Here is a 25528-nt window from a genome sequence, read left to right as displayed (position 1 = left end):
AGCACTGACCCATGGTTTTGCGCGTGAGAGTTCATGATATTCCACCCTGAAATCCTGCAAATAAAACTGCCTATATAATATAAACCAATCCAGAAAAAAAACAAAACAAAACATAAAATAGTCTATGGACCATGAAGTAAAAAAAAAAAAAACAAACAAAAAAAACAACAGAATTTATCAGAGGGCATTCTCAAGTGTAAAAAAAATAAAGTGACTCCCATAAAATTTAGAGGGCATTTTTTAAGCAACCCTGAGAGTTGGTTAACTCAGTGAGAAATGCAAAATACAGATGTAGGTCCATATCAAAACTAAAACGTATGCCTTGTCTGGATTGGAGTTATAGATCTAAAAATTGAAAAAAAAAAAATTATGCTTGGCTCCTTTGCTAATGTTGTCACCGTGGGGTTTCCAAAAGGCAAGCTGGTTAGACTTTTAAACTAGCTTCAAAACAGCCACAAGCTACCAGGACCAAGCATATACTTTATTTACTTGTCAGCATACGATGGATAGGCCCTGCAGATTTAGCAGAAAACCTCATTTTTCTTTTGGTCATGACCAAGCCACGGCCATTTCTGTGGCCAGGTCGGGACAGAACCTCTCTTCCTCTTGTTTCTTTCATATAGCCTGTGTCTCTCCCTTAACTCATCATCACTAAGCTTCCTCTTCTGGCCAATTCCTTTAGCTGAACACTCTTTCCTGGTTCTTGTAGTTTACAAATATTAATTAATATGTTACATATTTCAATTCAAATTTCAAAGTGACCGTTAGATTTGCGTTTTGTTCATCTTCGTTTCCTGCAGCTTCCCGCGCATTTAAAGATGCTAACGAACACTGCCGAAGATCGGGGACAGAAACCGTCAAACGCACGTCCACGCATCCACATCATACATTTCAATGTGCACGAGATTCTGTAGGAGCATGGAGTAAACATGGGCCGATAACCGGTTTCATGGTATACCGTGGTATGAAAAAGCCACGGTATCAAAACCACTAAAATTTTCCGTTATACCGTCCCTACAGTATGAGTGGGTTATGAGAATTCTTGACAGGCAGAGCGGAGGCACCTGCTGCCGCCCTTCCCTCTAGTGCGCACCTCTGTCTCTGTTTATAAACAGGCAGCTAATGTTAGCTAGCTCTGCATCATAGCTGAAGGAGGCGAAGCCTGCACTGAACTTTTCCCTCCGTCTAAAAGGACCAAGTCGGCTTTTTCATTTTATTTTCTGCGGAATAGCCCTTCAAGCCAAAATTGGTGGCAACAAAGCACCGTAGCTGTAGCCTGTGTCGGATGCAGAGTGATTCAAAGGAATCCCGCAAAGGATTACATGGAAGGAGTAAACTTTATCCCATCATTGAAACCACTGAGAAGTACAAGCGGTGGACTTAGTCATGCTTGTGGTCGACCAAACGACCAAATTTCTCCCACAGACATGTCAAGAAGGACAAAAACATCTATTCCAAGCACTTTGTTGGTGAAGCTGGGCCAAGTATTGAGCATCCAGAGTTTCGGACCTTATTCCAGCCACGTTGCTCCCTAAGCAAGTCAATCAATCAATTCAATCAATCAATTTTATTTATATAGTGCCAAATCACAACAAACAGTTGCCCCAAGGCGCTTTATATTGTAAGGCAAAACCCCAACGGTCAAAATGACCCCCTGTGAGCAAGCACTTGGCGACAGTGGGAAGGAAAAACACCCTTTTAACATGAAGAAACCTCCAGCAGAACCAGGCTCAGGGAGGGGCAGTCTTCTGCTGGGACTGGCTGGGGCTGAAGGAGAGAACCAGGAAAAAGATATGCTGTGGAGGGGAGCAGAGATCAATCACTAATGATTAAATGCAGAGTGGTGCATACAGAGCAAAAAGAGAAGGAAACACTCAGTGCATCATGGGAACCCCCCAGCAGTCTAAGTCTATAGCAGCATAACTAAGGGATGGTTCAGGGTCACCTGATCCAGCCCTAACTATAAGCTTTAGCAAAAAGGAAAGTTTTAAGCCTAATCTTAAAAGTAGAGAGGGTGTCTGTCTCCCTGATCTGAATTGGGAGCTGGTTCCACAGGAGAGGAGCCTGAAAGCTGAAGGCTCTGCCTCCCATTCTACTCTTACAAACCATAGGAACTACAAGTAAGCCTGTAGTCTGAGAGCAAAGCGCTCTATTGGGGTGATATGGTACTATGAGGTCCCTAAGATAAGATGGGACCTGATTATTCAAAACCTTATAAGTAAGAAGAAGAATTTTAAATTCTATTCTAGAATTAACAGGAAGCCAATGAAGAGAGGTAAGTAAATCATATTTCTCACGGGGCAGAAGGTACACGTCTAAAAGAGTGACTATTATTTTGCTATTTTCTCTAAAGTTACCAGTTATCATACCGTCCAAATCTCATACCGGCCCATGCCTAGTATGGAGCGTGGTGCGAGACCAAAACAAACACGACTCTGACTTTTGATGACACGGAGATGTGAAGAAATTTGAGGTTGCCGCCGCAAAATATGGTAAAATAAATAGAATTTTGCATATTTTTGTAGTGGCCCGAGCGGGCCATCATGTGATAAATTGTACTGGCCTGTAGTGGGCCAAATCGGCGCTGGGCCAGCGGGCAAATGGCATGGGGTCTACCGTTTTTTAGGCAAAAATTATGGCCATCATTTCTGGAGCCATGTTCAAGGTAGAATATCTCAGCAAATAATGGACTTAGACACCTGAAATTTTCTGTGGCAGTCATGGACACCCAGACTTGGACTATAGTCAAACAACAGACATTGACACTAAACTGTGAAGTTTATGTATGCTCAAATTATGGAAGCCTATAAGCCTAGTAAAAGTGGAACCCTTGGGGAATCCCCCTGGCAGATCTATGTGCAAGCATTCTGGGGTGTACCATGAATCATATGAATGCAGTGTGTGCATACAATAAAAATGAAATTGTCATTTCCGCACTAGAAATACATTTGCAAGCACACAAATTAGCCATAATTGGATGCTTAAATTAACCAGGAAGGAGTTTCATAAAGAAGGCCATATTTAGAAAACAAAGTAGATATCAATACCTTCAAAATGGAATCAGTTTGAAGAGTTTTATTTACTGCCCACATGAGCTTTTCTTCTAATATTTGACCACAAAATGCTTTTTTTTCAGATTTCAGAGGTTTCTCCCACAATAACTGTTTACCCCAGATATGCCAAATTTACATATTTCATAGCCAGCATAGCTGGCATTAAGGAGCCAAGAAATGGAAAGGCTTCTTTGAGTGTAATGGTATGCTTCAGTGTCTCAAACATGGATGCTCGTAATGGTCAATTTAATATTTTCCATAGTTTGAGCATACATAAACTTCACAGTGTGTCAATGTCTGTTGTTTGACTATAGTCCAAGTCTGGGTGTCCATGACAACTGCCACAGAAAATTTCAGGCCTCTAAGTCCATTATTTGCTGAGATATTCTACCTTGAACATGGCTCCAGAAATGATGGCCATAATTTTTGCCTAAAAAAACGGCAGACCCCATGCACACTAAATTGGCCATATCTCAGAAACTACTTGGCCTACAGGCCTCAAACTTCAGATTTGTTGTTCTGAATAGTCTGGGAATATTTGATGAAAATTTGAAGAAAATCTGAGACAAAGTGCATGAAGCCCTCGTTGAACTGACATGAAATGACCCATAAGTGATTACCTGTATTTTTAAGATTCAGATATTTGGGACAGAGCAGAACCTTCTTTTCAACAAATTCATCCTCCAATGTTGGAAGCAGATGTGAAAAGTAGAAATTCTGGAGGTGTTTCATGTGTCTGTAAAGACTGTCAAATGAAATGTCCAACTCCATGTGCAGGTGCTCAGATGGTGTCCACACAGCTAGCTGCAGACAGACACAGTGTCAACTGGCCCTAGAAGGATGTAAAAATATGGCTTAGAGATTATTTTAATGAAAGCTCACATGTATTCTGTCACATTAGTTCATACATTATAATTAACTAAAGTTACCCACCTGGAGATCTGCCTTGACCTGCGCTGCATTAACAACCTGCTGTTTGTATTCACCTGATGCTCAAACTCAAGCTCGGTGATCAGGGACTTTAAGGCTTTGTCTGGCCTCTAACTCTGCCTTAAGATAAATAAATTGTGTCCCAAGACCTCTTTTCTGTAGAACGAGACCAACCTTATTACTGTGCAGGTCCTGATACGTCTCAGAGCTTTTCAGATTGTTCATTGCCTCCTCATCTGAAGTGAGTTAAGAAAGTAGCTAAAAATGCTACCGTATGTTATCTTAGGCCACTTCTTCATGTTGTCCTCCCACCTCTCTATATTTGAGGACAACAGGATTGTAATGTCTCGTTTGAGCTGTGACAGCTGCTATGTCTCTAAGCCTCGTAGAAAGTGGATTCGTGTAAACAGTTAACATGTAAACAAACGCCGGTTCCGGTTCTTACCAGAAGTCTCGCCCATAACTCACGCAAAGCCTCATGGGGCTCGGAATAAGGTGGATAAAATTAATCCACGTGCACTATACAATGAAGAAGTCGTGCATTGCTTCAGCTTTTCCCCTGGTACTGCTACATGGCTGGTCCCAGTCTCCTTTGCTAGGGTGGAAAAGGAGACCGGAAATCAGCAGCAAGTTACTCCATTTCATTGGCTGAGAGCACTTTCCACCGAGTGCTTCTGATTGGCTGACACAGACACAAGGTATTTATAGCACTGGCATCTGACTGAACCAATCACATTTGGGTAGAACAGAAATACGTGACAAAATATATATATATATATATATATATATATATATATATATATATATATATATATATATATATATATATATACACATACACACACACACACACACACAAGGTCTTTTAGAAAACTATCCTACCTTTTTATTTTTTTTTAAAAACTATATGGATTTATCATTTTCCTGTGAGCAGGCCTTGAGTGGGATGTGGTCCCACCCTCTCGGCTGAATTCCTTTGTTTCACACGCTGCTCGAGACGGCGCGCGTTGCTTTATCAAAATTTTTTCTGGACCTGTGAGGAATATCCGAGTGGACACTATTCGAGAAATTAAGCTGGTTTTCGGTGAAAAGTTTAACGGCTGATGAGAGATTATGGGGTGTTTCTGTCGCTGTAAGGACTTCCCACGGAGCGGGAAGTCACGCAGCGCTTCCAGGTGCCGTCGTCGGCCTGTTTCGACCCGAAAACATCCTAATTTAAGGCTTAATTCACCCAGGACGTTGTGAGAGAACAGAGAAGATTCAGAAGAGGCCGGCATGAGGACTTTATGCGGACATTCCACTGTTTAAGGACATTTTTTAATGAAAGACGTGCGCAAATTCGCCGAGTCGTCACGTGTGCGCCGCGACAGGAAAAACACCTCCGTGTTGAAAACCATTTGCAAAATTCAGGTGGCTTTTGATGGCTTTCAACAAGTGAGTAACTGAGAAATTGTTTAACAGCTTGGGCATGTTCCAACTTGCCTGTTAAGGTTTCCAACTGAGGTGTTTTTCCTGTCGCGACCCCTCGCGGTCGGGTCCGGCCCGACATGCGACTCTGCCCGCACATTCTTTCATTACAAAATGTCCGTTAACAATGGAATGTCCGAATAAACTCCTCATGCCGACTTCTTCTGAAAGTTCTCTGTTCTCTGACGACTTCCTGGGTCAACAGAGCCTGAAATGTGGAAGTTTTCAACTTGAAACGGCGAGACGCTGCCGCCTCGAAGCACAGATCGCTGTCAGTCTGGTAGTGTCGTCCTTACGGCGACACTACCAGACCAAAATCTCTCATCAGCCGTTAAAATTTTTTACCGAAAACCAGCTGAATTTATCGAATGGTGTCCTCTCAGTTATGCCTTACAGTTTTGAAAAAATTTTGATCAAACAAAGCAGCAGTCTCTGAGCCATTCCTAAAAAAAAAATAAAAAAAAAAATCGACGAGAGGGTGGGCCACTCCTCAGTCAAAGACTGCCCACAGGCGAATGACGTAACCGACAGGCGTGAAAAAACTCTCGCATGCCCACGAGGGTTCAAGCATGTCTGATGTAATCACACGTGATTCAAATCCATATGGTTTTTGAAAAAAATAATAAGGTCGGATACTTTTCTAACAGACCTCGCATAATAAAATACTGACAGAAAATACCTGAATCTCAATGCTCTAATCAGATATTTTCATAAGTGTCTTTGTATAAATGTACCTTCTAGGGGTGCGCGGTATATGTGGTAGACAGTATAAATTATATAAATTTGGCCTACAGTAGAGATTTGGACTCTACCGACCAATTGCGATGATGCAAGCACAGAGACCACGGAACAGGAGGAGCTGGTTTAAAAAAACAAATCAAAACTCTGCGCTCTATACCAGTTTTTAAATTCTGTTAATAGGCCTACTATAACGTCAATTATGATTAATTATTTGTGCAATTTTTTGTGAATTTTATGGTCATATTAGGTGTACGTATTTGCAGGAAGCTGCAGTGAAATGTCTAATTTCTTCATTCAGCTCCATCTCAGGGGAGGAGAAGCGGAGAACATAAAATAAATAAATAAACACGACTTCCCATTTGTCATTGGTGGAAATGCACAATCTAAGCATGGCGTGTCCAACCAGTTGACCGGTCAATCGCGGCTGAGTTCCAGTCGATGGCATGAAAAAAAAAAAATCTGTCCCTAGACTCGAGAGGATTTAGTGCTGCTATAACAGACTGATGCAGCAGGTGGCAGCAATGCACCAACAAGGATGCCGGCTGCCGTTAAACACCAGAGTAACTCTTCTTCTATGGTGGATAAGGAAAATTGTCATTTTCATCTTGTATTATTTTTTTCATTTATTCAAATGGCAAAACCATCTGTCTTATCTGCAGTGTAAATGTGGCTTTACTGAAGAAAGGGAATTTGGAGCGGCATTTCAGACGATTCACGAGAAATGCGATGCTAACATCTAATGCTAACCCGGCTAAATCCCCTCTGCTCGCTCGAAAAGTCCAGGAATTGAAAAGTCGGCGAGCAGCACAATGATTCATGGTCCATAAATAAGAGTGATGAATGTGGCAAACAAGACTGCAGTGTTTTGTTCGGGCCAGGAGTCTGAGGACGCATTTATTCTGTTCAGAGCTGGAGGAGACACACATCTACTGCACACAGACGTTAGGTGGCTCAGCAGAGGTATGGTGGCTGCTGTATCACTGTATTACGTTACTAAGCCATATATATTGATTTATAACGCAAAGCTGTCAAAAGGGGTAATATATATAAGTGTAAAGATGACTGAATATATCAGAGCAGTAAACTGATCAGTCCACGTGAACACCACGCAGATCGCTGCTGCGTTCATTCACCATCGGAAATTACACTTGTTTGCTCGGATTTTTTTTTATCTGGTTGGGGGGGGGTTCTGCTTCACTGGGCTCAGGCACCTTATATAGGCCAGAATTAAACTTGTGTAGATATTTTTTATTTTTTTTTAAACCAAAAATAAAAACCACACAGGTGCCACAAGCAACTGCTGAGTTTGAAACAACAAAAACATCAAATGTCCTGTCATTTCTGACAGTACCTGAACGCAGCAGCGTTCTGTGTGAGGTTCACATGGACTGATCAGTTTACTGCTGTGATGATATATTCAGTCATCTTTACACTTATAGCTATTACCCCTTTTGACAGTTTGTTATAAATCAATATATATGTCTTAGTAACGTAATACAATTGATACAGCATCCACCACGGCACACAAGCGAGTTTTTTTCAGGACTCCTGCACACTCCTGCGATCTTTTCGGCTCCTGCGCGTCCTGCGCTTTTCAGTCCAGCCCTTTGTGGAACGAATATTACATGTGCTATCAAGCAGGTTGCAACATTGTGACCTGCAGAACTTTCCATACATGGACACAGAACTTAAGCACCAGGACAAAGACCGTGGAGCCTAAGAGTCCATATGATGATCATATGCAGAGCATCTTGTCAGAATTTGACAGGCGCTTCACTGACTTTGCCTCCAAAGAGCCTGTTGTCAGTTTTCTGTTTTTCATTTGGGGAAAATATAGATGTGGACTGCATATCGTCCAAAGTGGCATTACTCTTCAACCTGGATCATCACACTGAAAAATGACATTGAGCTCAAATCCAAAGCAACACTTGACATGAATGTCCAAATCTGGAATCTGAAATCTGGAGAGTGCCTGAGTGCCTGCTTACGGCTGCACTCAGCTCCTACTATCTGGACTATAAGAGACCAGCTTCCTCCTCTCAGGGCCAGAAGTCCCACGAAGGTAGGGAACAGCTTTTACAACTTGAGGCCAGTCCTAAACCTACTTGTGCTTATTCTTTTCCACCATGCACATTTACTTCAGTGATGCATTATTATTGTTAAAACCTGCAAGAAAATTGTGTCATTATATCATTGCACAATATATTGCGGATACGTTGTGGCGTTCCATATGGCTTGGTAGATCTCGATACACTGTCAACTTTAAAAGTAGATCTCGGGTCAAAGGTTGGGCACCCCTGATCTAAGCCAATCAGTATCACCAACCGACATGGGGTAGTGTCTGAGGACTTTCTGGACAAAACTCCACCAAAGGCCGACAAAAGTACTAACACTGCCTTCAGCTGAACGGAAGCAGGAATAACAAAGCGTGAGGTCATTCCAATGTCCAAAATTGCATGTCAAACACAAGTCAGTGAGGTCTTGTTTTGGACAGGAATTGTTTTTCTGATTGGCACAAATATAATTTGTGTGGCATCTTATTGCATGTACATAGTTGTATATAAAAAATAAAAAAAAACCACCTGAAGCATTTCCTGCATTTTAATGTAGTTGTAAACAACCTTTGTTTTGCTACATTTGTTCATGTTTTTGAAATTTAAAATTTATAGTTACATTCTAAGTTGTAAAAGTGGTGTTTGTGTTCATTTGCACTATTTTGCACCGTAGAGTGCCGAGTTTTAATTTTCAGTTTTGAGATCTACACAATAAATGTTCTCAAAATTACATTATATCTGTTTTTGTTTTTTGTTGTTTTTTTGTTTTTTTATCAATTTAGCTTTGCTAAGGTACTATATAACCCATTCATCTCCACTGTAATATTTATACTAAGTTTACATTGTGATATATACCGTTACCATGAAGGGATTCAATTTATACCTCAATATGAATCATATCGTCCAGCCCTAATACCTTCTTCAACCTCGTGTTTGTACTCTTCCAGCTTTGAGCCAGCAGTATGATAAAAACTCAACACACCCACTCACTGTGAATCATTTGAACAATGACCTGCTCACACATGGCCTCAATCAGATATTACACAGACTTTGTAATGGAGCTGGCAGGTTAAAGTCTATTTAACACCCAGTACAACTAATTTGGACAGTCACGTGCATGGGGTAAGTATACACTACCTGATCTTGGCAGATTTAAAGTTCATACGCCACATCTTTGCGGAAACCCCAGTATGACAACAGCAATAAAAGTACCAGCTATTTCCAAAGACCAACATTTTTATTACTGACATTTACAAAACAGTTATGAAAATCTGAAGGACAGCCAACAAACTTGAAAAATTTACTGGCTGTGTAGACCTTAAGCCAAAATCCCTAAATGCAGAGCCAGCCCAAGGCATAAGCAGACGAAGCAGCTGCATGGTGCCTTCAGGCCAGTAGCTCGCCCCCAAAGATTTTGAAATGTCACAGTGCAAATATAACAGCACTGTTAAGTCCCTAATGTTACATTAGTAAAGGTATCTGACATTTCAGGTAGTTCATGTTGCCAAAGACAAATTCACAATAACTTTCTAAAACACCAAATGATTGGTGTCACAAGACTTTTATTCTGAAAATCACAGCATCATTGTTACATGCGACTGAGTCTAACTTGATAGCAATGAGAAGCTGAGCTAAATCAATTCTTTGCTTAAAAAAAAAAGACCAGGTGAACACAAATTTTCCACAATTTGGACCAATTCTCAGTAAGTACTTTGAGACTCTCTTTCTGAGGAGGAATTTTACCAATCTTAGAGATCACTCATGCATGTTACAAGTATCCAGATGTCATTACAACCTGAGAAATAATTTCTTCAGTAAATGAGTCATGCACTTGTCACAGTTTGCCAGAATTCATTGCACCAGCACCCAGTATCAATTGTTTCAAGAATGTCTTTTTTTTTTTTACTTTGGAAATTGATTTAAGACATTTTGTAAACAGTGATAACAAGGTATTACAGGGTCTGAATGCCTCAAGGCACTTGAGAGAGAGAGAGAGAGAGAGAGACAGACCGCCCAGCAGGAGTCGCTGTGCATGTGATAGTCAATAGGCCTCACTCCCCCGATAGCCAAAGGATACCCTGCCCACTCAGGCTAGAGCGCGGGTTTTTCGCCGACTGTTCAAAGCGTTCGACTCCCATGCTGGAGATTGTGAATTCGCGTCCTGAGGGAGCTAGTGGGAGGAGTCACAACAAAAACAATGCAGACGAGAGAGAGTACAGCCACGACATGTGCTTTCACGTACAATGCATACATTTTCACACAAATACATTAACTGTGACTTAAGTAGTTTAGCAAAATAAAATCTTATCTCCTGGGCAGTGTGAAACCATACCACAGTTCATTAAAACATTCCACAGCATTCCACTCTGTGTGTACACACATACACACTAGGAATCACAATTTAGAATAAAATGCTTTTTATTGTCATTATACAATGTACAACGAGATTAAAAGCCAACTCCAAAATTAGTGCAGGCAAGTAAGAAAGAAAAGCAGCAATATCAAATAGTCAAAGTGTCTTTATTTGTCTCCCTAAGGAGAAATTTGCCTTGGACAGAGTCTGCTACACAACAACACATCCAGTACATAGCACCCATACATTAAAAACAACAACACAGTAAGTCAAAGGATAAAATATAAATACACAACATTATTAACATCTTTGTGCAAATTCCGCAATATACAAGGGCTGTCCATAAAGTATAGGTCCTTTTAATTTTTTTCAAAAACTATATGGATTTCATTCATATGTTTTTACGTCAGACATGCTTGAACCCTCGTGCGCATGCGTGAGTTTTTCCACGCCTGTCGTTGACGTCATTCGCCTGTGAGCACTCCTTGTGAGAGGAGTCGTCCAGCCCCTCGTCGGAATTCCTTTGTCTGAGAAGTTGCTGAGAGACTGGCGCTTTATTTGATCAAAATTTTTTCTAAACCTGTGAGACACATCGAAGTGGACACGGTTCGAAAAATTAAGCTGGTTTTCAGTGAAAATTTTAACGGCTGATGAGAGATTTTGAGGTGACACTGTCGCTTTAAGGACTTCCCACAGTGCAAGACGTCGCACAGCGCTCTCAGGCGGCGTCATCAGCCTGTTTCAAGCTGAAAACCTCCACATTTCAGGCTCTATTGATCCAGGACGTCGTGAGAGAACAGAGAAGTTTCAGAAGAAGTCGGTTTCAGCATTTTATCCGGATATTCCACTGTTAAAGGAGATTTGTTTTTAATGAAAGACGTGCGGACGGGTCCGCGCGTCGGGACGCAGCCGACGCGGAGCGGCGGCACAGGAAAAACACCTCCGTGTTGATAACCATTTGTAAAATCCAGGCGGCTTTTGATGGCTTTCAGTGGAGTGAGTATATGAGAAATTGTTTAACAGCTGGACATGTTCCAACTTGTCCTTAAGGCTTCCAACAGAGGTGTTTTTCCTGCGGTGGATTGTCGCGGCGGCTGCGAGCCGACGCACGGACCCGTCCGCACATCTTTCATTAAAAAAATCTCCTTTAACAGTGGAATATCCGGATAAAATGCTGAAACCGACTTCTTCTGAAACTTCTCTGTTCTCTCACGACGTCCTGGATCAATAGAGCCTGAAATGTGGAGGTTTTAAGCTTGAAACAGGCTGATAACGCCACCTGAGAGCGCTGCGCGACGTCTCGCACTGTGGGAAGTCCTTAAAGCGACAGTGTCACCTCAAAATCTCTCATCAGCCGTTAAAATTTTCACTGAAAACCAGCTTAATTTTTCGAACCATGTCCACTTCGATGTGTCTCACAGGTTTAGAAAAAATTTTGATCAAACAAAGCGCCAGTCTCTCAGCAACTTCTCAGACAAAGGAATTCCGACGAGGGGCTGGACGACTCCTCCCACAAGGAGTGCTCACAGGCGAATGACGTCACCGACAGGCGTGGAAAAACTCACACATGCGCACGAGGGTTCAAGCATGTCTGACGTAAAAACATATGAATGAAATCCATATAGTTTTTGAAAAAAATAAAAAGGACCTATACTTTATGGACAGACCTCGTATACCCTTAAGCTATCTTCCCTGAACTATCTGCTGATTTATGAGCTTCACTGATAATGGAATAAATGAATATTTATATCGATTATATTTACAAAGAGGAACCCTGTACCTCCTTCCTGAGTTAAGTAAAGTATATTCAGAGTGCAGAACATGAGACTCATCTGTTAAAATATTGTCAGCACATCTGAGAACTGCCTGTTCAAACAACTCTTGGGGAGTTACAGGTACCACCATACCCATGATTTTGCCAGCTATCTTAATCAGATTTAATATTTGAGTTTTTGATTTAACCATTAAATTACAAAACCAGCTAGTAATACCATACCGCAACACGGACTCAATCGTTGCTCTGTAGAAAATCAGCATAATATTCCTACATACACCAAACAGTCGGAGTCGACGAAGAAAGTGCAAATGCTGGTGGATTCGGGCACAAACGCTTGACACTTGCATGTGCCAGCTTAAGTTGTTATCGATATAAACCCCCAGATATTTACACGAATCCACCTGTTCAATGTTACGTCCATGTATGGTGACCACACTACGGTCTCCAACAGCCCGAGGGTCCACCAACATCTCCACTGTTTTATTAACATTAATCTGCAATTGATGAACATCACACCAGTTCACAAACCTGTCCACTCCAGATTTGTGACAACTTGAATTAGTACTAGTGTTTAGCAGACTAAGTATTACAGTGTCATCTGAAAATTTAACAACATACTGGTTTGGCTGATAGCTGATGCAAAAAAAATTTTCAAGGTCAAAGTCCTGTTAGAAGTGGCTTCTTATAAGCTCAATTATAATGCGTGTGCATGTAGATCTGGACGCAAGAGCGCGCGGGTGTCCATGTAGATCTGGACGCGAGAGCGCACGTGTAGATCTGGACATGAGCGCGCTAGTGGGTGTGGTTATGGAAGTGAACATGCGGGTGTGTAACGTGGAAGGGAACACACCCAGAGGATTTTCTTGGTGAGAAGACACCACAGAGCAAGGTTATTTGCCGTCTTCATCGTTGCAGCCACAATGAACAGCACCACAGTGGAGAGGACATAGTGGGCACACAAATGTAGTGAGGACGTATAACATCATGATCCCTGAGCTAGCCAGATTCTAGCCACATCTGTGTTGAGACATTGGCAAATTTAGCTCAAATCCGGCTCAAAGCAAGAGCCAAACAGAAATCAATCCATTTGAAGGCCAAACAGCGGATGCCACCCACTCTGTGCCGCTGGACGCTGCGTATATATAAAATAATTATTTTGTAAGGGATTAATCATTTTTTTTCCCTCAGAGTTTTGGCTGATGAAAACACCTCTAATCACTTCCGGAATCACAGAGGAACGTTTCAGCAGCAATTTTTTTTCCTCTCTCTCTTTCTCTGTCCTGTGCTTCATGAGGTGGAGAATGCAATTGGAACAGTCTAAAAGGTAATTATTTGTCATGTTTATATTGTAGTGGCTTGGTTAAACAGTTGCATGTTCATTCCTTCTCATGAGCACCTGTAAAAGTACGTTTATGATAGATTTAACATCTCATTATAATTGTTCAGATGAGCTGCGCTCTGATGCGGTGCGCTGACTCAATCCCTCGCACTCACACGCAGTTTTTTTTTAATTGTTTGTTCATTGTTCATTTGAAGTTCACGTAATTAATGCAAGAGAGATTTTGAACATTCCATTGTTCATTTGAAGGTCATGTAATTAATGCAAGAGAGATTTTGAACATTTCAAAATTTTCTTTGCACACTTGCACAAAGCTGCACACAGTTTACAACGGTTTACAAAGGTTTGCGACGAGTTTACTCTCCTACAAGGCAGATTGCATGCAAGTGCGCGGATCAAATTTGTGCAAGTATCAAGGCATCTTTACTCATTACTGATGCAATGATCTCTCATTCACCTCTGACCTGATACTCGTATTCATTTTAAATGGTTCCAAATCCTCTCCCATCTCTTTAAAACTATTTATGCAAATCAGAGACCTTGTCAGCTGATTAAAGGTGCAGTGACATGGGTCTGACTTTGATTCACACACTAGCACGACTTGTGTCATGCTGCAGAGTAAACTCTTTAAGTGGTGTAGACTGAACGTAGACTGAACAGCTGCACACAAGATGGCAAGAACGCACAACTGTTTTACCAAGCCATAACAATGTAAACATGACAAATAATTACCTTAGACTGCTCAAAATGCTTTATCCAGCTTGTTAGGCGCATGCGTTTGTGCGAACAGCACCAGCTGAAGCCTCCTCTGTGATTCAGGAAGCAATTAGAGGCGTTTTCAGTGGGCAATTTGCAGAGAAAATGATTAATCCACCACAAAATAATTATTTTATATACACAGCGTCCAGCGCAGAGCGCGTGACAGCCAGTAGAACAAAGAACAGCATCCAGCTGGGAACACAGCGGGTGGGATTGTCACAGCTATGGACGTGCTAGTGCGTGAATCAAAGACATGCTCGTGTCACTGCACCTTTAAGGCCCCCTGACACGAGCATGTCTTTGATTCGCACACTAGCATGCAAATCGTCGTAACGATCCCAACTGCTGTCATCACAGGTGGACGTCATTCTTTGTTCTACTGGCTGCCACGCGCTCTGCGCTGGACGCTGTGTATATAAAATAATTATTTTGTGTTGGATTAATCATTTTCTCTGCAAACTGACTGTTGAAAATGGCTGTAATCACTTCCTGAATCACAGAGGACCGCTCCAGCTTCAGCTGTTCTGCAGCTGTAGAAAGCATTTTGAGACGTCTAAAAAGGTAATTATTTCTCGTTTACATTGTCATGGTTTGGTAAAACAGTTGTGTGTTCTTTCCTTCTTGTGTGGAGCTGTTAAAACATGTTTATGAGGGATTTAACTTCTTGTTATAATCATTCAGACGAGCTGCGCTCTGATGCGATGCACTGACACACGCACTCACTTGCAGTGTTTTTTAATTGTTTGCGTAATGTCATAAAATCTCCAACATGTAATTAAAGCATGACGGAGATTTTGAACATTTCAAAATTTTCTTTGCGCACTTGCATGAAGCTGCACACAGTTTCCAACGATTTCCAATGAGTCTGAGATGAGTTTATGCTCGTGCATGGCAGAGTGCGTGCAAGTGCGCGGATCAAATTCGTGCAAGTGTCAAGGCACCTTTATTCATTAATAATGCAATGATCTCTCGTTCACCTCTGACCTGATATTCATCTTCATTTTAAATGGTTCCAAATTCTTTTAAAGAGATGGGATCTGTTTTAAATACTATTTATGCAAATCAGAGTCCTTGTCAGCTGATTTAGGCTCATTTTGGGCCACTGTCTTGAGCCCCTTTCACACCGGGCCTGCTTCAAGTTGCATATGCTACGTATCTAGTAACAGGAATGTCTGCGGCAGTTGCATGGAACGGGGGGTAGAAGCTTGCGGAGGTGAGAGCACAGAGGAGCTGCAGCCAGACTGTAATGAGCAGGTGTGCGCTCTGATTTCTCTTCTAGTTTATATTTCTTCTTGTGCAGCACTGCAGGTGTGTGCTCTGATTTCTGTTCTAGGTTCTTCCTGTGACCACGGAGCTGCAGCCGGTGATCCGTCCGTGAGTGGATGTGGCAATGTCCTCCGTCAGGACACTGGATGTGGACATGTCCTCTACCTGGCGATCGGTCTGTAAGCAGGAGTTGATGGAGTTTATTTAACATAATAGTGAGAGAACTCATGAGGAGGTGAGAGCGCCGAGGAGCTGCAGCCAGGCTGTGTGATTTATAGCTCAGCAACAATGGAGCACATCAATAATCATAAATTGGCATTGGGTAGTGTTTTATTGTGTGGGTGTGGCACCCAGTCGTGTTAAGTACCATTACACTGCCTCAACTTGTGTGAAAACTACTTCCTTTCTGCATCCAGTGCTCTACGCTGAAAATCTGCGAAAAAATTAAATGTTTAATTTTTTGCGCTGCCCTTTGGGTCCCTCACACTACTGTGGCATTGAGGCTGCACAAACTCAGTGCTAGGTTGCATAAACTTGGCGTCTTCATGACGCCGCATGATGCAACTCGAAGCAGGTCCGGTGTGAAAGGGGCTTTAGACTGGGAAGGGTGCTCCATAGTTAAGAGGATTACCCAGAATTCCCCCATGAGGTGCTTTCTCACTCCATGCCAAGTCCTTTCATACATCAATCGCCCGTTCTTTCGCTCCCTCCTCCTTCCATCTTCTAGTGTGTATCTTTGTCCTTCCGTCAAACAAACATTCTCACCATCCCCCTTTTCTCTGGTCAACACTTTACAGTTCATCCACAAATCATATACGCCGTCACCAGCACGCCACGGTAACAGAAGACTGGTTAAAAGACAAAATGCTTTTGCTTAATAAAAAGTATTTAGCAGACAGACATTAATCGTTAGCAGGAAGTCAGTTGACACTGTTGAGCGTGCTGTTGGTGGTGGGGAGAAGCGGGGGTGTCAAAGTTCACAACAACAAACTAGAGCTGGGGTTATCGCTCCCATGGGAGCTGCTTTCAGCTGACCTTAAAACCAGGAAGTGAAATAAAACTCTTCTCTATGAGGTGTCAAAGTCCACTGAACGCTCCATATTGACATGGAAATGAGGACAAAAAGTGGGGGTTGGGGGCAGCAGTGCTCTCCACAGGGGAATTCCTATGCGGGGCCAGTACAGAAAAGAAGGGGAGGAGGACTCAACACATTAGTTCCTATCAAAAAGAGGGGATAAACGAGGCCATTAAGGGCAGCTTTCTGTGGAGTGTAGTGGTTGGGCAGGCTGGTGAGGTGGGGGGGAGCAATAGCTGTTGACTAGGCTACACCACAACAACCTGTCAAAATGCCCCCCCGGTCTGTTGCACATCATCTTCACGTCAAGCACTGGCAAGTGCAGGCTTAATGCTGGTCACACACACACACACACACAGCATATTTATTTATGCACCATTTCTCGTTAAGCTTCATCAAAAGAAATAATAAATATTGACCCTCATGGCATTGTGCCTTAACAAGATGTAAAGATGTTCTCCAGTATTTATATTTTTAGTGCAGTGCCAGTTACCCCTAATTTTGGACAGTCTTTGATACTGTATAAGTGCAAGATTTGATTAAAGTTGTAGCTCTTAAAAACTCCGCAGATCTGCATAAAATTCTCACTATTAAGACTTTGCAGGTATGGAATTCTTCAAGCAGTATGTAGCCGCTCTAGACAGATTAAACCACCTCACCTGGGGGGCATCACTTAATGCATTGGACTGTTGGACTGGCTGTTTTTGTGCGTATGTGTGTGGGGGGGGGGGTCTTTTTTTTTTTTTAATGTCAGAAAAAAATAAAAATACATAAAATAATGCCCATTTAACCAAGAGACCAAATGTTTCCTTTGTGTCTGGCCAATATTCCAAAACTAAAAAGATCATTCTTTGGAGCTTCTAATTCAGAGAAAAACATAAAAATGTTTCATTTAAAAGGTTTGAATGAGAAAAGTGGTTGGCAGTTTTGCTTAATAAATGACATACTTGATTAAGAGTTTATCAATTCAGTTGAGTAATTTTCTGTCAAACATTGCAGTTTCGCTCTGATCACAGTCATCATTCCACTCTCGGACAGCAACAAACCATTATTTCATAGTTAATTGATTTTTGTTCTACAAAATATCAAGACAATTCTAAGAATACACGTTAATTTCCCTACACACATCAAATAAGCTCTTTATATTTGAGAAGCTGTAACCTCAAAACTCAGCATTTTACCTTGATGAATGATTTTACTTTCCTGTCATTCAACTAATCCTGTAAGCACAGACTCTGTAGTATTGATTCACTAACTTTGCTGTAGGCTGAGATCAGCTGTGCTGGTGTTCTGCACAGTATGCAACCAGGGACAAAAGCAGAAGTTATTTAACTCCCAAAACCGAAAAATTTCTGGAAAGGTGCTGTATGCACAAAACAAACACACAGAAATTTTCCCCAACTTTGGATGAGTAGCACACAACTCAGAAACTCAAGTTATATTCATCTCCCCTTTTATTGCTCAGTTGAAAACTGATCCAATCCATGACAAAAAAACCAACAAAAAAACAAAAAACAAAACACAATTTAATCTGAACCATGAGTTTTGTGATCTGTTGTGCCCCTAGTTTAGGGTTATAATATGATTCAGGTTAAATCTTTCCGATATACATAAAAAGCTTGGAAAATTGAAAAATACACAAGTTTCTGGAGCACAGCTTTCCACACTTCCGGAAGTCGTGCACAGTAGCAAAATGACAATATTCCCCAGGGCCAATTCCAGAATATTTCACATACACATACAGCACAGAGATTGATCGCAATGTGCCCAATTATGGAATTAATCAAAACTATATTCACAGGAAAAACACTGTGAAATGGAGCATCAGTAGGTGGTCCTGTTGTGTCCCATGTCCAATAAAGCAGGACTTGCGTTAAACTGTACAGTGGACTTTTTAAGTCAAATCCTCAAGGCTTGTGGCCCAAACCAAGCCTGTGAATTGGTGCCAGCACAGTGTGTTTCAGAGGCACGTCTGTGTTTCTGTTACCAATGTTTTGTTATGAGCAGTAGGTTTTGATTTTTAATACCAATGCTTGTGGCCAGCTGAAGGATACTTTGTCCTGTTTGGTTCTTGCATTTGAAACCAGAAAGAAAGGGCCCCCCAGGTCTACTTTCAGCTGTATGAGCAATCAACCCAAAACTTGGATGGAAGTGGAATACTCACTCAGAGCTGGGGAGTCCCAGAGATTAAATAACCTGCCAGAGCGGGGGGGTGTCCCTGAGATTAAACACCCAGTCAAACCTGGGGGTCCCAGAGAATAAACACCCAGTCAGAACTGGGGGTCCCAGAGATTAAACACCCAGCCAGAGCGGGGGGTCCCAGAGAATAAACACCCAGCCAGAGCGGGGGGGGGGTGTCCCTGAAATTAAACACAGCCAGAGCTGGGGGTCCCTGGGATTAAACAGTCAGAGCTGTGGGTCCCAGAGAATAAACACCCAGTCAGAGCTGGGGGGTCCCAGAGAATAAACACCCAGCCAGAGCGGGGGGGGGGGGGGGGGGGTGTCCCTGAAATTAAACACACAGCCAGAGCTGGTGGTCCCTGGGATTAAACAGTCAGAGCTGTGGGTCCCAGAGATTAAACACTCAGTCAGAGCTGGGGGTCCCAGAGATTAAACACTCACCCAGAGCTGGGGGTCCCAGAGAATAAACACTCACCCAGAGCTGGGGGTCCCAGAGAATAAACAGTCAGAGCTGTGGGTCCCAGAGATTAAACACTCACCCAGAGCTGGGGGTCCCAGAGAATAAACACTCAGTCAGAGCTGTGGGTACCTGAGATTAAACACCCAGTCAGAGCTGGGGGTCCCACAGATTAAACACTGCAGGTGTGAAACTGTGCTGTTTGGGTTTGAAGAATTTGGCCCCCGATTCAGACCTACAACTGATGACTTGAGTTGTCACAGCTGCTTCATTCCAACAGTGTGCAGGCACCTGTTGTGTCGTCGAACTTTAAAAAACAAAACAAACAGACACACACACATCCCGTTTAGTTTTGGCCATCTGGCACAAACGCACACAATCACTTGCAAAGTTTGGACGGAGCCGCACTTCCACGTACCTGTCCCATGTTCCTGTAGCCGTACTTGGCCGCTATCCGCTCGGCCACCTCGTGTCCCCCGGCTATCCTCACCGCCCAGTGGTTGGTGTAAATCCGAGCTTTGCACGGCGGAGACGCGAAGCCCAAACTGAGCGCCAGGACGCACAGCAAGCTCCTTCTCCAGGCGGCGTTACGCACCATCTTCCCCCACTTTTAAACAGACTCTCCTCCTCCTCCTCCGACCAGGCAAACAACCAAACTTCTCCTCTCGCCGACTAAGACTCTCATAGAAACCAAAGTGTCCTAAAAGACACGGAGAGAGAGGAGACGGAGCGGAGCCCCGGAGAGGAGCAAATCTACCTTATCCTCAAACCTCCGCTTTCCACATGGGAGAGTTGGAAGTTTGCGTTCCGTGTGCCCTCTCTCTGTTCCTCTCCTCCTTCTTCTTCTTCTTTTTTTCCACGGAGGAGGAGGAGGAGGAGGAAGTGTGCGTGTCTGCGCGCGCGTTTCCGTGGTGGTGCACGCTGCTCCTCTTAAATCTCTTTTCTCGGATGTTGGTCGTTCAGCTCATCAGGCTTTCTTTCATGTGGCGAAATGGCTCCAGCGCCTCCTCACAAATAAGCAGCAGACACTCCGCCGGAGAGTAAAACAACTCCCGCCGCCCGCGGGCCTCCCCCCGCCGAGCTCCGCTGGGTCTTAAAGACACTCCGTCCAGCAGCACACGGCGCAGCGGGGTCAAAGCCAGGGTCAGGGGGCCGCCGGGGACACCACCATCCAGGTGAAAAAAATAGTAACACACTTTAAAATCAGCTGTGCAGAATTGATCTCAAATAATCACATATTTGCTCCCCTGGTGGTTCGTCGTGCTGCCCCAGTGGCTCTGGTGGCTGCCCTTCCTGGCCCCTGTGCCCTTCCACTGCCCTTTTTCTCCTGGTTTGTCTTGGGGCCCTGCGTCCTGGACCCATTTCTGTCGTTGCCTGCGCCCAACCATATGGCTTCTGATGTGCCAGAGTGGTCCAAGTCATATGGTCAGGTTCTGTCCTTTTGTCTTGGCCCAACACACCAGCCACAGTAGTGATCTGGGTCTCTGTGCGTGAATGGTTGTGTGTTTGTGGCCGTCACCACAATTCGGTTTTGGGTGCTTTCAAGGGGATCAAGACTCTAGTGGCCTAGATTAGGGTATGGATGCTCACTAATTAGACAACAGACTGTTGCTGTCACTGTTTGTTCATGTGTGCTTGTTTGTCCTGGAAAAAAATAAAAAAATAAAAATTCAGTAGGAGAATTCAATGTAACGTTATTTTCAGAGATATCCTGCTGCTGAAGAAGCCTGGCTGTTAACACAGCTAACTTGTGACTGCCGTAATAAATTGTGTTTATATACCAATGTGCATGTTTTAGCAATCAGTATCAGACAGCGGAGGAGTGCATCATTTACAGATGTACAAATAGGGACACAGACACATATACAGGCCTGAAGTTTGACAAAATTTAAAGGAGTGAAGACAGGAGAAAACAGGAGGATGGATCCAAATCATGCAAAAACATTGGGAAGTAGGTGACGAAGGAGGAGTATGTGTTTGTAGTAATGACTTCATCAAAGGTAAGTTTCTATCACAAATGCTGTAGTTTAGCGGCAAAGTGGCTTAGTGGTTAGCAACGTTGTTTTACAGCGAGAAGGCCATGGGATGAGTTCCCACCTGGTCCTTTCTGTGTGGAGTTTGGATGCCTCTCCCCATGTTCGCATTTGCACCCCTCCGGCTTCCTCCCGCTTCCAAAGACTTGCAGTTGAATTAGTGACTCTAAACTGACAGTAGGTGTGTATGTGTTTGTCTGTCTACATGTGGCCCTGCAATCGACTGGCATCCTGTCCAGGGTGTACTCCTGGTAACACCTGCCGGTATAGGCTCCAGCCCCATATGTGCTTCCACCTTTGTAATTTCTCACCATTTTGCTGAATAAATTTGGATTCAAGATCAAATATGTGGTAGATTTGTCCAAATTTCAAACTCAGCCAGTTTGTCAAGTCACTGCTCCATTTCGCCGTTGGAATTTTGTATTGATCAGGAAGACTTTTCAGTTTCTTACCACACCTCAGTGTGGTGAAGTAGTTTTGCTGAGCTTCCACGTCGAATGCTGTCACATATCTTGAAGCATCAGACATAATTTTGTCCCTAACAAGAATGTTGGCAGGTTTATAATTCAAATGCTAACAACAATGGTGCATTTGGCCATTCTGTTCATGCATGGCATCATTTTCAGGACCCCATTATTCTCCTGTGGCCATATGTACAGGATCATATGATAGAAAAAATAATTTATTCCCATTTTTCAATTAAACCCATTTTATCATTAATTAATTATGGTAACCAATTAAGCCACTGCTTCTTTGTATCAAAAGGTCTCACCTGAGGTGGTTCGGGCATCTGGTGAGGATGCTCCCTGGTCAACTCCAGAGGTCTTCTAGACACATCCAACTGGGAAGAGGCCCCAGGGAAGACCCAGGACATGTTGGGGGGATTACATTTCCCAACTTCGTTGGGAATGCCTCTGAATCCCCTGAGTTACAGGATTTGGCCCAGGGTAGGGAAGTGTGGGGTGAGCTGTTTAGTCTACTGCCACCACAACCGGATAAGTGGCAGAAAATGAATGAATGATCTATTCTAAACAGTGTTCATGAACATTTTTTGGAACTTTTGCAATACTTGTGTTTGAGACCATTGTTCCAGAATCCTTATCAAAATGGGAAGTTGTGTGCCTGGGCTGGATGCTGGATGGAGCTGCATTACGGACATCACCAACATGTTAGGAAACCTTTTGGATGGGTTATCCCCCGTCTCCTGAATAATCCCCCCATTTCCTGAATAATCAGGAATGCAAATGAATGAAGTATGATTGCAATGTTTCAATTCATCAACAAGCGTTTTTAATAATTTTTAGCAAAGCAAAAGTTGCATTATTTTTCACTTCGTTTCACTTCATTGTAATTTTCTCTAATGTCACAAGACCCATTTAAACAATGATTAAATGCCCCTTAAAACCCCAGGTATTTGCAGAGTGGTGGGAGAGTATAGGTTGTGTCAGAAGGGCATCTGGTGTAAAATTTGTGACAAATACCAATGTGGATCTGAACCGGATCGCCTCTGAAACAGATCTGTCGTGTTGACCCTGAGCAAAGTAAGTAAATAATCTGTTAATATTTTTGTAGTTGTCTTGTTCCTCGTCATTAAATGAGTGGATTTATCTTTACTTTTATTCCTGCTGTTTTCATCCTTTTTTCTGGATGTTTTTCTTTTTTTCCAAGGACATCACTGGAAATAAGTATTTTTGCTTTTATGTATAATCCTCTGCCATAAATCATACCAACTCAAATACTCCCTGTCATAATAAAAAAGTACATCAGCACTCCTTTCATATCAAAATGAAATTCCTCTTCATACAAACTAATAAAACAAGATATGCTGTATTAAAATTCTTTGATTCTGCCAATTCTTTGATGTGCAAATGAAACACACATTTGGCCACTAGATGTCACTGATGCATGAGGCTCCAACTGATCCATAAGACTGAATCTTTTTCTGAATCAGTGGTTTTATTTGATCTATCAAATATTTCATTTTGACATCACAAGACAGTGCATTCAGCCAAATTTCCCCACAGGGACCAATGAATCTAATCTAATCTAATATAATATAATCTAGCCAAATCATTACTTTGTCTGTTTGGGGCGCTGTATGTTTCAGCCACTAGATGCTTAAAGAACTTGTCTTCAGTGATAGTTCTGGATAAAACATGTTAAATTAAGCTTTACTTTAATTTCGGTCAGGTTCAGTGAACTTTATGGTTCAGGAAGAAAGTCTTTTATTGTGATTAAGTGCGCTGTCAAAAACAAAGATCTTAATAAGCAAGAAGATTAGGTCAAGTCAGATCAGGTCTTGGAGCATGCACTGGTGCTGTGTAGACATATCCACCACACCATGGGTCCTGGATGGCAACCACCCACACAGACAAAAGATCCATCCTCACCTCTCTAAAGTAGCTATCTATCTGTCACAGGTAGGTGAAACACAGGTGTCCCCTTGGTCTTCTCCAGTTCCTCAGGTCCTCAACACTGAGGCACCAGTATGCAGGTTCATGCCCAGAGAAATGCGCCACATGTCCAGAATGTCATAGCTGTTTTTCCCTCACAGTGCAAATGATACTCCTCATCTAAGTTTCTAGACACAAAGTCTATGTCTGGTATTATGTTTTGCAGAGGTCAAAACATAATACCAACAACCTCATGTGTGTGAGCTGCATGACATAAACAATCTGACACAGGGGCCTGGCACCCAGTAGATATCTCACTTTCATCTTCTGGTCTAAGCACCCACATCATTGATGCTGTTAGCACTGATGAACTACAGTGGTAATGGCCAGATCAAAGGTGGTTCTTCATCTGCCAAGTGACTGCAGGCCTTTGGCTGCAGTGAGGCTGGATACCCACTGAACACTCACAGTGTAGAATCACTAATGATCTCCTTACCAACATCTATGATATAGCAGCTCAAATGGGGCATACTGGATATTTTTTTTCCCACCTTGTCTTATCTCTATTGCTACTCTCCAGAGCACCAGAGTTAATGCCTCAGTGCAGAGCCTGAGGGATGCTATCAGGAGCGTCAGACAGGAACGGTTGGACACAAGTGCAGGACTCGACACAATAGCTCTGGTTGAGAAAGGCATTTACTGAGAAACTCAGTGGGGTTCAGTACACGATAAGGCAGTCCAAAACAAGCAAACAAAGCAGGATCATCAGGCAAAAGCGTGGTCGGTACAAACAGGCAGGTGGTCAGATACACAACGTGGAAACAGGATTTGGAAGATACATACAACTCAGAGCCAGAAGCGAGGGCACAAGGCACAACAATCGAGCGACTAACCAGTGCAACCAGTGAGACTTATATACACCTCGGTGATGAGGACAGGCAGAACGGACTGGTGTGGACAGGCTTCACCTGGCTGACATGGAAGGAGGGGTGGATCCTCAACAACCTGGGCAACTGAAGGCGGACTGAAACTGGGTTTATGATTTCGTGATAGGAAACGGACCAACAAACCTAAGAGCGAGCTTCCGCGGCTGACCACAGATGGGCAGGTGGCATGTTGAGAGCCAGACCTGTTGTCCAGGGCAATAATCTGGGGCTTGTGACCTCTTCCTGTCCGCTGCTACCTTGAAAGCTGCTGATGCTCACAGTAAGGCCCGACTGGCCCGCTCCCAGGTCCGTCGACAGCAGAGGATGAGGGACAAAGCCGAAGGCACACGCGAGGTTAAGGCTGCAGAAGAAAACAGAGGAGGTTGAAAACCATGAGTCACGTGGAACGGGGAGTAGCCCGTGGATGTAGAGGGCAAACAATTATGAGCAAGTTCAATCCAAACTAGCTGGGAGGACCTGGAGGCTGGGTGCTGTGAGGCAAGGATCCGCAGACCCTTTTCCAACTCCTGATTGACTCTCTCTGACTGTTCGTTTGCCTGTGGATGGTAACCAGAAGTGAGACTGGAAGAGACCCCCAGCAGACGACAAAACTCCCTCCAGAACTGAGAAATAAACTGTGGCCCTCGGTCAGAAACAATGTCCTGTGGAAACCCGTGCAATCTAAAAACGTGGGCTAATAATGCTTCGGCGGTTTCTTTGGCAG

General features: G+C 43.1%; 1 protein-coding gene across 3 annotated transcripts in view; it reads right to left on the bottom strand.

Moving 5' to 3' along the window:
* The window catches only part of pcsk5b (proprotein convertase subtilisin/kexin type 5b), a 330784-nt gene extending 310288 nt beyond the window's left edge, over window positions 1–20496 (bottom strand). For 2 of the 3 annotated variants that reach the window (XM_034170404.1, XM_034170405.1), the window contains exon 1: window positions 19871–20485. In XM_034170404.1, coding sequence (XP_034026295.1) covers window positions 19871–20050 — 180 coding nt within the window. In that variant the 5' untranslated portion in view covers window positions 20051–20485. Of the gene's footprint in view, window positions 1–19870 lie in introns of all 3 variants that reach the window. The other variant, XM_034170406.1, reaches the window with a different exon arrangement.
* Window positions 20497–25528: the final 5032 nt, after the last annotated feature.

This window comes from Thalassophryne amazonica, chromosome 5 (genome assembly GCF_902500255.1).
Source record: "Thalassophryne amazonica chromosome 5, fThaAma1.1, whole genome shotgun sequence".
Taxonomy (NCBI): domain Eukaryota; kingdom Metazoa; phylum Chordata; class Actinopteri; order Batrachoidiformes; family Batrachoididae; genus Thalassophryne; species Thalassophryne amazonica.
Note: the sequence above shows the minus strand (reverse complement) of the source record. Positions and strands in the feature narration are given on the sequence as shown.